General features: G+C 41.5%; 1 protein-coding gene across 3 annotated transcripts in view; it reads left to right on the plus strand.

Moving 5' to 3' along the window:
* DUSP10 (dual specificity phosphatase 10) overlaps positions 1–17,934 on the plus strand; it is a 66,431-nt gene that overhangs the window by 46,410 nt on the left and 2,087 nt on the right. For all 3 annotated transcript variants that reach the window (XM_069233856.1, XM_069233857.1, XM_069233858.1), the window contains one exon: positions 3,923–4,291. In XM_069233856.1, the coding sequence (XP_069089957.1) occupies positions 3,923–4,291 (369 nt within the window). The remainder of the gene's footprint in view (positions 1–3,922; positions 4,292–17,934) is intronic.

The raw sequence follows: 17,934 nt of genomic DNA on the forward strand, positions 1-17,934 counted from the left end.
TACATTACACTAATGTGAATTAAATGTTTGTAAGAACCCTCATCCCATGGTGAAGCCCCCAAAATATTGCCAGAAACTCCACCATAAGGGACTTGGGACCAAGTCTAGTGAAGGTGTCTTCTTGACTCTCAGGATGAGCAGAGTCTCCAGGCTGCTGTGGTCTGCACTCATACGTGGAGCCTGCCTGCTGGACCTGTGAGTCCCTGGAATCTGAAAAATCATGAGCCCAGAAGAGACTGCAGGCTTCTGGAACAAATTCCTAGTGCCCTCCCAGCTAGAGGACTGGAAGAATGTGTAGGCAAGTCAAAAGCATGGGATCACCCCACAGAGACTGTGTGAGTGAATTGACATTGCTAGAAGCATTGCTGAGGATATGCAAGAGATCTGTATGGTGGTAGTCAGTACTCCTACATTACAACCTCTGTTTTCCCCCCAGCTGAAAGTCTCTATTCTGACAGATCCCGTGGTACCTCTCTGAGACAGCTGGATTCTTTGATGCTGTAGGAACTTTGCCCCATTTCAAGAAATGTTGTTTCCACAAATGTTATCCTGTGTAGTCTGCTAAGCAGCACACCACAGTTGTGGAGCATTGTTCAAGGTTGAGGCCCGTACAAATGCAACCTCTGGCAAACAAGCAAAAAGAGAACTGACTAATTGATGGCTTCAACAACAAGTTGTGAATGTATTGCCCACAATAGACCATTGGACAGCATGGAGCTGTCTTTAGATTGCTTTAAGTAAGCAAGGGCATATGCTCAGTTTTACTGACCTTATGGAAGCCTATTTGAAAACACCCTTCCGCTTTGGATTAATTGTTCCTCCACAATATGTTGTAAGTATGAAGGTTGTTGTGAGGACCTCTTAGACCCAAGTTGTTTCCCCCTGTTTTTAGCTTCACTTTATATTTCATATTTAATTGGTTTTGGTCAGGCTGCTTATATCTATGACATTTACACGCATTTTTAGCTCAATATTCTTCTAGGAATAGGCGGTGTGAGTTGCTTGTTTAGTTAGCCTTTCCGCAACATGTAATCAGTACTTTCTGTCCAAGGCTAGGAACACTGTACACAATATTCTAGTCATGTTGCCCATTCAGGAGACAGCTTCTAACATCCAGACATAGCATTGCATCAGAGCTGTGCTTCCAAACAGCATGGGTTTATTATATAAATTATACATTGACCTCAAAGGGGCAGAGAACATCCCAGCCACTACAGTCCTGAGGCGAAATGATGTGTTCGACATGCAACTCTGCTAGTGCTAATCAACCAGCTGCCTGAGAGGATTGCCATCTACACCACAGGCTGACTCCTGACACTGCCTTCATGTATGGGGCAAGGGCTAATCCCTCAGACTGGGGCAGGCAGAAGGGTACACTCACTATGCTCTGAGCGTAGTCTTAGGGTTAGGTAGGAATCTCGAAAACTTCTAGAAGCACATTCATCATGGTTGGATTGTTTATATTCTTTATCATGTTGATAATGCTGGTTGCTTTGTTTTATCTGCCTATTTATCACAGCCCATTCGCTTTATGCTAGATTGTGATTGTTTCAATAAATATATTGAAAATTTATCTTGGATCTCTTTTGTGTTTTGACTGGGCATGAATGAGTAATACCATGGAAATGTAAAATCTCTTTCCAGGGCTCCCTGAGGAGTCAGAGTGTCATGTTTAGGTTGCCACAATCACTATCCACCCTAGTTGATTTGGGCGTCCAGGTGAAGCACTGTGAGCTAGCCAGAAATTTGGCCAACCACTCCCGATGGTGTGGATGGTTTTAGTCCCCCACATTCTGAAGTTCTTTTGTCCTAATACAAAGTCCTATTACCTTAGAACCCTATAACAAGGTAAAATACTAGAGCAACCCATGCCAAAACTTAAACCCTGTACATTTGCAAGTTTTTACCTATCAGCCCCTGTGTCTTGTCGAAGTTTCACAATGGAATTTTGTAAATTGTTCTGGTTTTATACATGTTCACTTTTTTCAATGAATGTTTTTTTCCCATTGTTCATTATCGGAACAATTCTATTTATCTAATATTGCTTGAAAATCTTAAACAAATTTCTTCTTTTTTTCCTTTTTCTTACTTCATTTTTAGTTTGCCTTTCAGTCGTTTACTTAATTAATAGATTGCTGTTTGGAGTGTTGCTTCAACACTCAATCTATCTATAGGTCTCTGAAAGTGAGCTTGCTGCTTAGGCCGAGCCACTGAACATGAGCCATGGATATGATTATGGAAAACTGGTTTACATTTCAAGTTCTCTTAATTAGCTGGTGCAGGAGCTTATTCGCAGCTCACAAGGACAATGATTCCTTTTCTGTAGACCCTCTCTGTTGGAATCAGTACAATTACACTGTTGCAGCAAGCTGGTTTTTTAATTGAAAATAGACCTTGTGATACTTTCATTGTGCTTCCAAGCAAGCAAACATACATAACACTGACTTAATTACGTTGTAGTGTATTCTAGAAAATGAATACATATTCCTTCTCGGTCTGTAGGATATTCTACCAGCAAATTTTGCGAAGTGGATCAGAAGGGAAGCAGTTCTGGGTTCCCATTATATAAAAATTGAGTTTGTCTGAGTATATACTGTTTGTAATCTACCATGAAGTAACACCAACGTGAAGAGGGATTAGAAAAAGCAGCTCTACTCTACCCCCTAGGAAAGCAAGCTGAGCAATGCCTGCCATTTCTGCTTAGTTTCTCCACGGGCGTGCCAAACAGAAATGTCTCTGATGGCAGAAAGTTAAGAGAAGGTAACAGTCTGGGCCTCTGTAAACATACAACAAAGAGTGACTGGAATCCTCAGCTACAGCCCTTCTTGCCGTCAAATCTCATCAACACGTCATTGCCCCCATGCACTACACTATCATTTAAACCAGTGATTTGCTTGCCTAAATGTAGTCTGCAATTGCCTTCCCTATAGAAGTACAGGCATAGCACGTTGAACTTCCTGATGACATTGTAAATGTCGGATTCTTCCTTGCAAGGGAAGTCCATGCCTTCCCAGCAGCATTTACAGGCAGGGTCTGCCGTGGGCAGGAGATACCTGCCATTGAGAACTTGTTTGTCAAGGCTCATATATCCATATTGAAGCAATAGCTCCCACTACGGTTGAGACTTACTGCTGCTTTATGTAATGATGGGCCTTTTCCATTTAGCCATCTCTTACACATTCTTTTGTTGTCACTTTTTTACCACCCAAGGTATTGTAGTAGGTTAATGCATGTGTGCGGCACACAGCCGTCAATTTTCTTGGCCCTTCCTCTCTAAATTTATGGCTTATAAACAGCATTACTGTCTGGTAAGTTATATTTATGTTAAGATTGGGTGATTTGATTAACTCACACTCATTCACTTTCCTAATCTTTGGCCATGATAATTATATTTTTTCTTGTTCTCTTAGTTTACTGAGTTTCATAAAAAAAAATCAAGTGTTCAGTGACACTGCTAATGCAGAAGGCATTTCATTTGTAGAATGCGTTTCCTGATTTCGTTTTTGAAACACACTGACGATACTACTAGTCGGAGCATGCTATGGATAGCAACCAGGATAAGGACCAGTTTTCTAATATTATAGTCTAAGTCAATCATAGTAAACTCTGTGGAGATATGACATGGTTTGTGTCTAGTTTCTGACTATTCAGGTCACACTACAATTTGTGCTACTCTGATTGCAGCCAAGGTCCAGATGTCCCATTAATAGCATCTATATTGGCATGCATTTATTTATACTCGATGAATTTAGGCTCAAGAGAGCCTCTATCACTGTGTACATCAAATTCCGCTTTTAAATAAGAACAACTGTTATGGTTCTCACTTTGAAAATTGATGCTTTTTATACATGATTTTTTTGCATTGTGACAATGTTTTATAAAATTATGTTTGAATATAATTACTTAACTTAATATATTGCAGGTGGACTCAGCACTTTTAAACAGAACCATGAAAACCTCTGTGATAACTCCCTCCAACTTCAGGAGTGCCCAGACGGAGGGGGAGCATTGATGGTGCCATCTATACTACCTCAGTCCATCCCATCCACCCCTGACATCGAAAATGCAGAGCTAACTTCCATATTGCCGTTTCTGTTTCTCGGAAATGAACACGATGCTCAGGACTTGGAGACAATGCAGAGGATGAACATAGAGTACATAGTCAACGTAACCACCCACCTTCCTCTGTATCATTATGAGAAAGGTATTTTCAACTACAAGCGGTTGCCCGCCACTGACAGCAACAAGCAGAATCTCAGGCAATACTTCGAAGAGGCCTTTGAATTCATTGGTAAGTACCATAAAATGATTTGACAATATACCACTTTTGATCAGGGTGAAATTGATTATTATATTTCAGTTATAGAAAGAATCCCGCATTGGGATGATCTTTTATGCTTTGCCCGTGAAGCATTAGAATATTGAAAGTTTATTTGGTTAGTTCTCAACCGATTCGGATCAAGCACTCAATTAATGCATCTTAGAAGATAGCAGGGCTCAGAATGCTGCTAGCATACAAGTATAAGGCTTCTCTTTAGAAGCTGTTATTTAAAGACATTTAGTGATGTTACAAAATTAAACAATGTAGAGATTCAATAGTGGAATGGCAGATGTATAGCTTCAAGTGTTTCAGTTTTCACAACATATATTAACAAAATCGATCATCAATCAATGTGGTTATAAACAATGATGGTTTTTATAATCGAATAAGCAGGACAGGAAGGACTGTGAAGATGAAAATGTCTGTCATATCACTGAGTGGTGGAGATACTACCTTCCATGAATGGAACATGTTGAATGGAACTAGCCTGTGCGGACTACTGTCTAGGCCACACGGCTAGTACCGTGGTCACATTCCTGATTAATACTTTCCCCATTTATATCATCAGTGTTTGCACTTTGTCAGTGGAGCCGTGTCATCCTAGAAGAGAGGGCTGCCTTCCTGTTAATGTTCTGTACACAAAGCAGTTAAGATGGCCATATGGGTGCAATATTTTGCCATGTTAAAGTTAAATCCAGGCCTAGTTTCCACTCAGGGCAGAAAAAAGAACTGAGCAGGCTGAATCAAGAAGAAATCCTCACGTTGGATCAGCAGTGCATCTGCTTCGTGATGTCCAATAACAGTGCATCAGATTTGAATATGCTGCTCTAACCAAAGGCTCTTCGATGTTTAGTGCAAACATTTGGACTCGGGCTCAGTAGGATGGCCTTCCTCCCTGATAGGTATCTCCCATTACAGGGATTGGGTAAAAGAGAGGAAGAAAAATGAACTGCAGTATTTCATTTAGTGAGCAAGAAAGATGAGAGAAGATGCTAACAGTATCAATAAACATTCAACTACAAATATGTACAAGGGAGAGAGCACAGTTCAATAGTCCTAAAGTATTGCAAAGAAACGTACATTGACAACATTTGTTAAATGAAGCTACAACTAATAAATACGTTTGGTAATACACAGAATTATCGGTGAGTAAATAGTAGGGGAGTAGCAAAGTGTATAGATTCTAGTAAGTGGTTATTAGGTTAAGTAAGGAGATGAGTGTTGAGTGTATTTATATATACATGATGAGCGAAGTCCAGTTGGACATTCCCAGTTAAAGAGTAGCTAAGAGGTTCTGTTCCTAAAGTGAGGATTTTGAATACGAATAGGCTTTTTTGCACCTTAGTACCCCACTGCCACCAAAGATTTAGCACAGTGTTTTCATTTATGGAATTATGTGGCATGCATGGCATTGTATAACTGCATGGTTCAGAGTGTAAACATTTATGAAGTCAGAACAATGGCAATTTGATAAAAGGAGACCAGTCATAAAGAAGAAAGTAGAACAACTTTAAAAGGAGTGAAACATTTTCAGTAGTCCAATGAGAAATGCGTGGTCATATTCAATTAATCAAATAGTAATAAGTTAGAAGTATACTTTAAGGTCCGCCTTGGAAAGGAATGGACCAATCACAAAGCAGTCTCAACTGATATCTAGCACTTCTAGTCATAACTTTGACAGGTAGATCATGGGGTAGCATGGTACCTAGTGTGCAACCAAGAGACAGTAGATGTTGGCAGTTTTTTTCTTGGATGATTCCTATCCAGTTTGGATTTGCAGCCTAAAATATGGGTCTGCCCATAAAAAATAGAATTTGTTTTAAATATCTGGTCTTAACTATTTTACAAACGATTAATGCTAACATACACCGCTTATGAAAACTAGTTTCTCAATGTTGTAAAATTGCAATACAAACTGGAATGTCCAGCTAGAGTTGTGTGAGAACACACTTTAATAATAAGTTGATCTATCTTTTATATTGGGCATTTTATAATAACAGCTTTGTTGTTGTTACAGCCTCACTTATCATTGAAAAGGTGTCTCTTCTCTCGATCACAACTTTGGAAAAAAAACATGATAGGTGCATTTCTTGAATTAATCTCAGCCAATAATTACTCTAGGCCATATTCCAATCCATTGCTTTTTAAGGCAGAAACTGGTCTGGTGTTGCTTGCATCCCAGTTCTGAGGGTGCCCTGGCCTTGCAGTCCAGCCCTGATACTGCTGGAAGATGACCAAGACTGATATCCAGTGTGGCTGGTGAGGCCTTTTGGGCATTGTGGGCAAACATATAATTGACTGTAATGTGGCCATGGGTAGTGATTGAGATTATTTTTTGCATTCCACCCATCGCTGTTTTCTGCTCTTCATTGCTAATTTATGTGTGGTTTAAAGAATCCACAAAAATCTTCTCAGACACAACTTTTGTATATCTGTACCATTTGGTCATGGACATTATGCCCTTATGGATGCTGGGGCTTAAGAATGAAGAAATCAAATCGGGTGCATTGCGGAAGCATTTTCTTCCATTGCCCAATGGTGGTTTGCGTACCCAGGCTTGTGTCAATGTCCCCAAATGGTTTGACTGGATGTCAACAATCAAATGTATTTGTTGCAAAGGAAATTACTGGATTCTAGCCACTGATTTTTGCAACCTGGAAATCAGTCCATATTCTTATTCCAGGCTTTGTGGGTTTGCAGATTAAAATTCAATACAGTCCTTTTTCGAAAACCCTAACTACAATGAAAATACCGTGAATATCCATGGCCAGAAACCATGCACAGTGAGCACTGTTATCATAGGGGCTCTTGTGAACCCACACACCCAGAGCGCGCAGAGCAGCTGAGCAGTTACAATGGAGGCTGGTACAGGGTCTGGCCCTGTGCATTTGGCTTGGTGGGATGAGGCTATCATATTTGCACCCATCTTGCTGTGGTGGGTGGGTTTGTTTTCTTGCCTACTATGAATCTGTCTTGTATTCCCATCAGGTCCTAAATTTTGGTCTTTGTGTTTAGAATGTGTTCATTGATGGGAGTAAATAAATAAATGGAATGAGACTTTCAGAGGAAAGATAAGGTTATCCAGCTCAAAATAAATCGCTGAAGGCATAGACTTAATTATGTACTCACTGGAGCAAACAAATAAAATGATGAAATGAAAGATTGGATCAATAACTAACAACGCCAGATTAATTAAGCAAACTGAAAAGTTAATGATGAAGAATGGAAATTAATAAAATACAATCACTTCTCTGCCAATTGAACACATAAGCTGTAAATGAACCAATGGTTCTGAAATTGAGAAAAAATCACTGGAAATATATGAACCGGTTAAGTCCCAGGATGACACAGTGGGAAGCAGGCATGCTAAACACATACTGAAATGTGGGACATGTCTTTAGCAAAAAGAAAGCAAAGAAGGACTAACTAGTTTATAGCCATGAACAAGACCACATCTGGTAGAAATTCGTCAATTTATTTAACAGTGCCCATGAACGTTTTGTAAACAATTTAAAACAAGCTACTGATCAGCATATTACCTCTTCCCTGGCTAGAAAGACAACAATGTAATAAATCCATATGTACAAGTACAGTATAACAAATAGGTCAGAAAAGTATAAATTACAATGCACATATACTCACTGTAAAAGGATATTGCAACAATGCAGCAATAATGCCACGTCACTGGCTCTGCACACGCCGTAATATTTGCTAAGCTGTCATGTACAGGAAGCTTGGACCACACCTGGAATGTAAAGATTGAAAGCTAAAACGATGCTGGCCAGAACCAGTAGTACAGTGACACTGTGGTTGTAAACAGTTACTGTTCACACAATCTTTTTGAAAGACAGAGACATTTTGTAATAAATGGAGGATACAGTATTCCTGCTAAACCAGTTACTTTGTAGTCAGACTGGAACATATAGGGTTCGTAACCCTGGAGTTTTGTGAGCATCTCAAAAAGCACATGAAGCCCCAAGAGCACGGTGGCATTGTACCTGTGCCTGAAAAGTAAAATGAGAGTGTCTCAGAGTTCATGCATGTATCTACTGAAACAGAGGGTCATGCAGATGTTCCTGGTTTGCCACTTGGGACAGGGATATCTCACTACCTTAGGGGCCCAGAGACTCCACACTTTGCGGTCTTCACACCATACGGTTGTTAGAGAAGCAGGCAGCAGACATATTTTGGATTACAATGATGAGATGCAATCCTAAAACCACAAAATGACTCGCTATTACCATTCAGATTTCCTTGGATCTGCCTAGCTGGGTAGCCAACTGCATTCTGGACCATTGCACACAAATTGGTCCGTGATGCAAAGTTAAGGTGGTGCAGAGAGGGGCGTGGTCCCCCGGCTAAGTAACAACTCGGTCTCACTTGCAGGTGATTATAGCAGGAAGATTGTTAACGTGGCTCACAACTGGTCACTGGCAAGAACTGTGCGGTGTTGTAGATGCTTTCCTTGGGCTGGCCAGGAACTCACTGCAAACAACATCACCAAGAGCAAGTCAGTCCAGTAAAGCTTGTTCATAATCAAGAGAAAATGGCTGCTTTTCTGGAATCACCTGTAGCCTTAGGGTTCACCCATGTCCAGGTCCAACCGATATGCTGAGAGCTGGAGGGCAACTCTAGTTTAAATTCCTAAAACTAATGCATAATTGCAGTTTGAGAATGCAGCCAACCAGGCAGAGCCCCATTTGCCTTTTCAAAGAGGACTCTGGGAAAATCCTCTCACCCGAATTGAGAGCACGGTCCTCTGCGTACATCCAGAGGCCCAGAGACACATTCCCAGAGGTTCCCATGACAGGAAATGACGTGGATGCCTTTCACGCAGGTAGAAATAGTAACAGATGAAGAAAAAGTGAGGAATTGCATTGCCCTTTTGGGCCGCACCCACCTGCCATGTTGCAGATGTTGTTCTTACACAAAACGAATTATTTTCAAACACGGTGTTTAGACTGTTAATGTTCACTAAGCTTTTACCGTAGAGTGTAGTTGTAATGTTCGCAAAGGTAATGTTTACAAACATTCCATTAGTCTAAAAAAAAATAGGAGGAAGCCCCCTATTTACTGTAACCATCTGGAGCCAATTTACAAGGGGCGGAAAGGCAACACCCCTCGGTGCAATGATGCACCCCAGAGAGAAGAGAGGTGACCTCGAGAAAACGGAGAGAACCATTTAATGTCCCGTCTCTTCAAGTTCACCAAGTGAGTGACCGAAAGGTGTATCAAACCTGATGGGTCCCTTGGGATCGTGGTCTCCACAAACTGTTTCCGAGAAGAGAAAACTCTCGGGGACAAAGCAAAACGTGGCAGCGACGGCGTAGCTGCACAGTGCGCACGAGTGCATGAAGAAATGCAACCGTGAGTGCTGGGTAAAGGCATGCAGGGACGGGGGCATACATGTACATGTCTAGACCACGTGCAAACGCATGCATCGCTGAGCGCATTGGGTAGATCTATATGTACGTATGCCAGCGCACGCGAGGTTATCTACAGGATCATAAGTGAAAGCACCTTTGAATTAAAAATGAATGCATGCGTGACTCACACTTTCTGCCCATCTGCTGCTCGGGTTTCAGTTGGACAGCTGTCCCGCTCTAGAAGCTTCGCACGTGCTTGCACTGTTTACACTGAGTGCTATAAGGCAACGAGTCCCTCATGAGAACCTGCTGCTCGGCCATGTTTGTTTTAAAATAAAGTAATATGAACTGCTGGCACAGAGGGCAGGGCAACATGACTTCAAAGCCAGACACGTTACTAATTTTACCCTGACATTTCCCACAGCCAAGTTTATCCCACAAGTCTGATTAAATAGCGCCTATTCTTAGAGGCCCTGCTGGTAATGACAGCCTCGGGGCCTGTGTTAAACTTTCTTATGCCACAGTATCCAGGCAGTTTTTGACGGATCTCACGTTGTTTTCTGCTTCTTAAATCCGGAGAAATAATAATGTATGTGAAACGGCTTCATTGTTTCTAGGCGCTGTAAATAAGAGACGGCCCGATTACCCAATGTTAGCAATCTAGGAAGGACGGAAAGACGAGCCTGCCTTGCCGGGTTTCAAGCTCGTGACCTTCAGATCACTGCAGATGTTAGCGGTGAACATGACATCACCGGGCCATCTTGGCCCAGAGTTGGGACCAGTCTGCCGAGATTTAAAATGAGGAAACTCCGATTTATGGAATTTCAACAATTTCTTGTCCAAACAAGAAGTAATAAGATCCACGATGAGAACTGTTATTCTTGTCGAGTCCGATCTAGCTTCTTAGCAAGTCGAATGCCTTTTTAACAAGCATTGGCGATGCCAATCGGTCTCGCTTGGCTGGAAAGGAAAGGAATGACTTGGGAATATAGCAGAGGCATTTTTGAAAGCTTTTGTTTGCTTAGCACAGGTTTTAGCTTCTTTGTAATTCATGCTTTTTCAGCCGCAGGAGGGCACGTCAAAGAAAGGATTTGCAGAGGATCACATACTTTGGTTAAGTGATGAGCCGTGATTAGAACATATGCTTTATAGGACCACATTCCCACCAAACCATTTCCATACAATGAAACTAACCAAGTGCACTTTCCACACAGCAGCAGCCTCTAGTCGCACCTTCCTTCATAGGAGCACGTGTCAAGAATGTTCGCTGACTCGGCGCATGAAAGACAGACTGATGTTTGAAACTGCCTTTCGGTTAAAAAGTTAATCTGGATGCTATTTTCAACTGATATCAAATGGAAGGCGACACAGTCCTCGGCGGGTTTAACTAGCTCCGCTTTCAGATGTAGTTAAAGCCCGTTGTGCATTATCCATCTCCTGTTCTGATTTAGAAGAGCCCCAAGGTTATGTCCTTCTTTAAAACATGACCTGGCATGCTGGGTATTGAGTGGGCTGCCTAGAATATGTTGACATTTCCAGATAGGAGGCTCTGAGCTGGAGGTGTCTGCTTGACACTGACACTATTTAATAAAAGCTTTATGGAGGAGTCACAGGCAATCTCACAACAAGCCCCTCTCTGCACACGTTTTGTACATTTTTAGGCCAAGCTTGCAAGCGCTCTGACGCGTTGTAATCCCCCTGTGGGCTTTTGAGCACGCCAACCACACGACCATCACTATCACTCGTTCGTGGGCTTGCCTTTCAAAAACCCTTTGTTATCACTAGTAAATGCCTTACATTTGTCCCTCCTTGGGGCAGTTACGTTTCTGCCTTGGACACCGACCCTGTTACATGGATAATTGCACGGTTGCCGATAGGTTTGTCTGCGAGCGAACTTCTTTTTCCTTTTGTGTTTCTCCTTCGTGCTCATGGCAGCCGTAGCGCTTTGCATCCGCTCACTTATATCAACTGTTTTACTTTTCATTTTCAATTTATATAGCAAGAAAGTCCCGTTAGGAATTTACAATGCTAACAGCACTAACTCGAGCAAACGCAGACCGATTAAATTGCATTTTCTTGTTTAATATGAAACCCATTCTTCCGATCAGGTCTATTCAATACTGGTTGCTGTGGGCTAATTTTGGGGTTTGTTTTGCTTTTCAAGGGAATCATTAATGTTGCATGAGACCTGCCAGAGCATCTGTGGAGAAACTGGGACTATAACTCTCATGTGTGCAACAAGAAGCCGGACACTTGTACAACAAAACCAGCACAAATAGAACCATTTCACTTGCTTGCATCTTTGTAACACTCCTGGCTCCTTTCCAATGCCAGTGACCCACGGTAGGGCCCACCTCGCCCAACCACCAAGTCACCAAATATGGAAGAGGCACCTCCTAACCAGCAGCCTGCGCCACAGTGACAATGCCGGGAGGGGGAAGAAAAAGCAGGATTTAAGGGAGGCAACAGACCTAGCAAAGTGTTGCTCACTGACACCCAAGTGCATCAGTGACCGAGTAGGAGTCTGTCTTGGCAGGAGGTGAAGCTTGCGCTCCGTGAGCGCTCCAGTGAGCACTGCCAAGAGAAACCCCACTCTGACATGTAAAACTGAAGACTGATGTAGTAGTTGGAGCTCGCACCAAATTGTACATCTTGGTGTTCTAACCAGGTAAACTGCAGTGCCTGGCACATGTGTCCTAGCGAGCTCCTAATTGTACACCTTGGTGTTTTAACCAGGTAAACTGCAGGCTTTGGAGTTCACTTCTGATTGTCTTGCCTTAGGGCCTCATCAAGACACTGACACATCATTTCAAACATCGTCACAGGGACACAAATGATTGAGGCAATCATCTATATGAGTACTGCTCAAATAAAGCCATCATTAAGGACTGGCTTAATATTTCAAATGCGGACTTTGAGAGCTGTCCTTATCTCTAGGCACAGGCCATAAAGGTGTATCCCATACAATAGCAGAGAAGAACCCACAGTGACATGCATTCTTTCCCCTTCCTGTCGAACCATGTAGCCTTGGCCTGAGTGATTGTGTCCAAAGTTGTGCTTGTTTCTGTCTCATGCTCTGTTCAAACATCGGACACTTTAGAGAAAGCAGCTCAGTATATCTGATCAAAAACACGGGATTTGGGACAAATCTTCTGTGGATACAAATGTAAAAAGAAAAAAAAAAAACATGCATTAGGAAATTGAAGACTGCTATACAGATCCGTTTTTTAAATTCCTTCCATATAAGACTTGTTGTAAAATGGTGCTAACATTGGTACTTAGCACCCCTCGGGTTTCTAGATGGTCAGTACAGCTGTATGTACAGATGGTGCACTGGAGCAAGCTCCTGGTCTCAGGGAACTCACCACCATCTTCTGGTCTTACTTGAGAGACTATAGAAGAAGAGTATTGGGAAAATAAAACAGGTTCAGCTTGGAAAAAGGAAGTCAGGAAGGTAATATCCCCAATGCCGGGGAACTCTAGGATGGCCCTTACTTGTTTTGTGATCTCCCTCGTTCTACTTTTATGCTACCATCTCCTCAAATGTACATGTAAAATGACAATATTTTTGAGATGGGGCAGTGATTTTTAGATTTATCCAAAGAAGCGTCTCACCCATTGACAGTGTACTGCGCACAGAAGGGATCTGTGTAAGAGGAAAAGTACGCTAATGTCAGTAAGAGACAAGGGTTCTGGCTGGTGTTTGCTTTTGACTTGTAGTCTTTGTAGCTGACACAGGTAGGTCAGTGCTTCACCATGAGGCAATGCTTTTTTGTTGCATTTCAATAGTCCTGCATTTATTGCCCTTCCCCTTTGTTAACAGTGCCAAAAGTGCTCTAGTGTTGTACATGGATCGTAGAATCGTGTCTATAGGATAATGCCCATGACGTGCTATTTTGTGGGCTCGCGGAAACACCACTCATGGCTTGTATAAAGAAAATATGTAGCTTGTGCTTTGCATAAACCTTTGCACTGGCATTTCTTATCATAGTGTATATTCCTTCCCCGTGCCAAGTTTGGAGTTAAGACTGGCCTTCTGAGTGGTATACCTTATCTTTGTTTTTAATGGTAGTGATGAGATGGCTCAGTGTTGCCACATGCCATTTTGGGAAGATTGTAATAAAATCAGTTTTTTTACTGATAATATTTACCCAGAACTTCTTTTGGGATTGAGGTTAACGTTACAACTTGTAATGCTTTTGCCCACTACTCAGACCACATACTACACAGAAAATAGACAGCTAAGATAAACTTATTTATGCTCATAACTATCCTTAATTTATCAAATTTCATTAACAGAGGTGTGTTTTGCACAGATCTATGTGATATCCTTTTACAAAATATAAGAAGTCATTAGATGAGATTTTCAGAAAATCCCAAATTTATAGGGTAGGTCCTGTAGGATTACGGAATCTGAGATGAGACAGACGCTTTTGGATGAGCAGCAGATACAACGAGGCCCTCGCCCACAAGTAAGTTAGTGCAGAGATTTTTGAAGGTGCCACTTGAGAGGTGACTGCACCTTTCAGAAAAGGGTTGCTTTTGACAAAAAGACGACACTAGAGTATTGAATCCTGAATAAGTGTTTTGCTTTCACTTGAAGAGTATGACATTAAGCTAGTGCATGTTTGTGCACGAGGAAGGAGAGAAAAGTAAATACATGTGCCGAATTTCTGAGTTAGAGTGCAAACGACTGCTGTCATCTAGAAGATGGAATCACCAGAGATCACTGTCAGGGCACTTCATACTCCTAAGAGATAAGAGAGAAGGGAAGACAACATTGGTAGGACTTTTAGAAAGTGAGATAGTGATGTGGAGTTTGATATTGAAGAAGATCTACGGTGAAGTTGACGTATGGTATTGGTTGCAGCTTCCAAATCAGGAATGAGGTGAGGGTATCATCCTCACTGTCACATTTGTATAACATTCTCAAACCATCAGGCTTCTAGGCACTTTGTGCAATAAGCAGAAACAGCTGACAACTACTTATTAAATCAAAAAGAAGTGTGGCTTCCTGAATAGAAGTAGCTACTCTGTACCCACATCTGATCTGGTGAGCTGTTCTATAGAGTACTTGCCTGGGATGCAAAGGCCCTAACCTCAGAATTAATGAAATTTATGATGACTGAAACAAGAAGATGTTTCCTGCTTAAAAATAAAGATCTGGAGGGAAGGGTGAGCCTGATCATTTCCCTGTAGTTTATTTCTAATTGCCTGAAGGAGCATCCATGAAGCAGAAACTGTGAAAATGCGTGAGAGCAGCCAGGGGTGAACCATGTGTCCATGATAAAGAGACAGTGATGGTAGTGGGTCTAGAAATGGCCTTAGATGAAAGCGAGACGTAGAATAATTCCTTGATCCAAAATAATGGTTATTTAGGTTCATAGAGCTGGAACATGGGGGGATCGCAAAGAAAAGAATGCGGTGGGCTAATGAAGGCAGAGGATGGATTTAGCAAACACGTATAAGAATGATGATAATTGACAAAGCAGTGGGCTTAGCTTTTTTAGAAGACAGGTTAGGCGTAAATGTGTGACATAGGTATAATAAAACATTTTCATTTTTGTAAATCTTAATTTTTAAATAACACACCATGTGTTTGATCCAGAGAATTTGAAAGTATTGGCGAAAGGGTGGCTGTAGGTTTTCCAAACATATGTATGTGTTTGCTCTTGCCACGTTGTAATATTATGTCCTGGAGGGAGTATACATGGGAAAGCGCGAATGGTTGGAAAGGAATTTGAATGGACATAGAGACCTCGTTTCACGGGCACAAACATGACTCAAAAAAGGAAGTCATTTTTTTCCACCTAATATTTTTCATAAGCTGTATTGGAATACATTCTACATTAATTTATGATGTGGTCAGTAATTAATGTGTTTCGCACATACAATAGCAACTCCCATTGGGATAAATGTCAGTAGCATCTTATTTCAAGCTGGCAGAGAGGACATCAGGACCTTCATCCACAAAGTGTTGCTCTCATCACAAATTCATCCACAAAGTGTTACTCTACCTGGCTTCAAACATCACCAGTAGAATGTTCTGAAAGTGAGAGTTGCTGCTTAGAGCAAACCGGCTTAGACAACACTAATACAGCAGAGTACACGTTTTGAAAAGAGAAGAGAATATCACACAATTCCTAAAGAGGTAGGGAAGGCAAAGGGAATTCTAATGCTAGAGGACGGTGAAAGGGGGAAATAAATAAATCGATGCTATTTTTAAAAAATAGGGGAATACAAAAGATAAGGTGGACGGGGATCTGTGGAGTAGCAGGTGTGAGCAACAAAGTGTATTTTACTCTTTCAAGAAAAAAAAGAATGCTATTCCCGCAATAAATTGGTTCACTGAATTGGATTCTAACATTTGGTGGCTGCCAATTATCATGAAAATTTAGGAAAATGATTAGGTGAAATTGATTCTCAGAAATTGTATTTTATACGTTTTTGTTTTAGGAATCACGTACACCCCACTAAAAGCCAGCTGAAATGATTCTCAAAAGATGAGAATACAGCCTCACTGGAGACTTAGAAAGAAGAGAAATGATAACTTCCCTTTTGGTATACCCACCTTGCATTCCTGCCCAGGGCAGGATGTCATTCAAAATGCGAGGCTCAAAATAGAAAATCATTCGTCATCCAGAGTATAAAACCCCCCCAAACCCCTAACGGGCACTTCCAGACTGTTTACCCCATCACTCACCTTCAACTTCCCTCCGAGAGTGATAGGACAGAGCAGCAGTTTTTTCTTGCTGCTGTGGAACTAACGTGTTCCTTGAACAAAAACCTGCCTTCCACCAGTCCTGACAGCCAAGGGCTCCTCCTTTGTCTAATCCTTAGCACGTTTCTTTGTTCCAAAAGCAAAAACATAAATCACACCTAGAAAATAATTACAACGCTGCTCACTAAAAGCTAAGATTAATACCATTTTTCGTAAGTCTTTAGTACCCCTCACCCAAAGCACAGCAATGACAACTGCAAAGTGTGTGATGCTACACTGTGCGATACAGTGTCATTTTGGATACCCCAGGGGCAGTGTAGCACGTGTGTTGTATTGCAGAAATCATTAAACTGTATACAGTGATCATAACTTTTAACAGGTTGGAGTTGCTTTTCATGGGGCTAGCTCCCTTTCAAATGTTCCCAGCACAGCATAACTATTAGGAACACCCTTTAGTTGAATATTTAATTTGTGGGCCTGGGAATTGGGGGCAGTGCACACCTTCTCAGCAAAGTAGGACAGGCATATCATGCCATGCATTTGTGGCGCCTGCCTAGGGGGACCAGACGTCCCGGATTTCCCCGGACAGTCCCGGTTTTTAAAGGACTGTCCAGGTGTCCCGACGCTTCTCTTAATTTTAAACAAATGTCCCTGTTTTTGGGACAAAGGTCAAATCATTACATAAATGTCTCGGTTTTTGGGACAAAGGTCAGATTATCTAGGGAAGGATAAATTAAAGACGCCTACAAAGTATGAAACAATTAAAGTAATTCATCTGTTATTGTCAGGCAACACAGTCTCCAGTCTGCTCCCAGCAGAGAGACGAGTGTCGAGTGTGGAGCAGAGAGAGGTTGGTGGGGGTGGGTTGGGGCTGCAGGGTGGGAGGTCAAGCCATATGTATAGTCTTGTGTGTGTGTGTGTATATATATATATATATATATATATATATATATATATATATATATATATATATATGTAAACACACACTCATGTATAGGCACACATTCACAAAGCTAAGCAAAAAAACGGGACATGCCAGATATAAAATTCAGTGCAAAGTCGTTTGTCCTTCTTTTATGTTTGACGTGTCCCAGTTTTTGCTCCTCAAAATCTGGTCACCTTACTCCTGGCATTTCTGAAGTGGCAGTGGGTACCATCTCACTCAAAACACCTTACAACATGTAAACTGTCTAAATTCATTCAGGCTATTCCTTGCTACTTTGGAAGGGCTGCAAGGTTCCTAATGGGCCCCCCATACCTAAGGACGTACCACAAAATACAACATTCCACTCGATCAATAGTAGTTGTACAAGCCCTTGTTTTCCCTTCACCAAGCTTCGTATGGCAGTTTATGTTATGTGGCGCTTTGCAAAATCTCTGAATGAATCATTGGCACTCCTCTGTTGAGGGATTATCTTCTTGTCAAACACAAGTTCAGGTGATTTATTCACCAGATTACACCATTAAAATACAAGCAATTAGCTGCTAAAATTAAATTATTGACGAAAAAGTAACCATAGCAATAT

The sequence above is a fragment of the Pleurodeles waltl genome, chromosome 5 (genome assembly GCF_031143425.1).
Source record: "Pleurodeles waltl isolate 20211129_DDA chromosome 5, aPleWal1.hap1.20221129, whole genome shotgun sequence".
Classification (NCBI taxonomy): Eukaryota; Metazoa; Chordata; class Amphibia; order Caudata; family Salamandridae; genus Pleurodeles; species Pleurodeles waltl.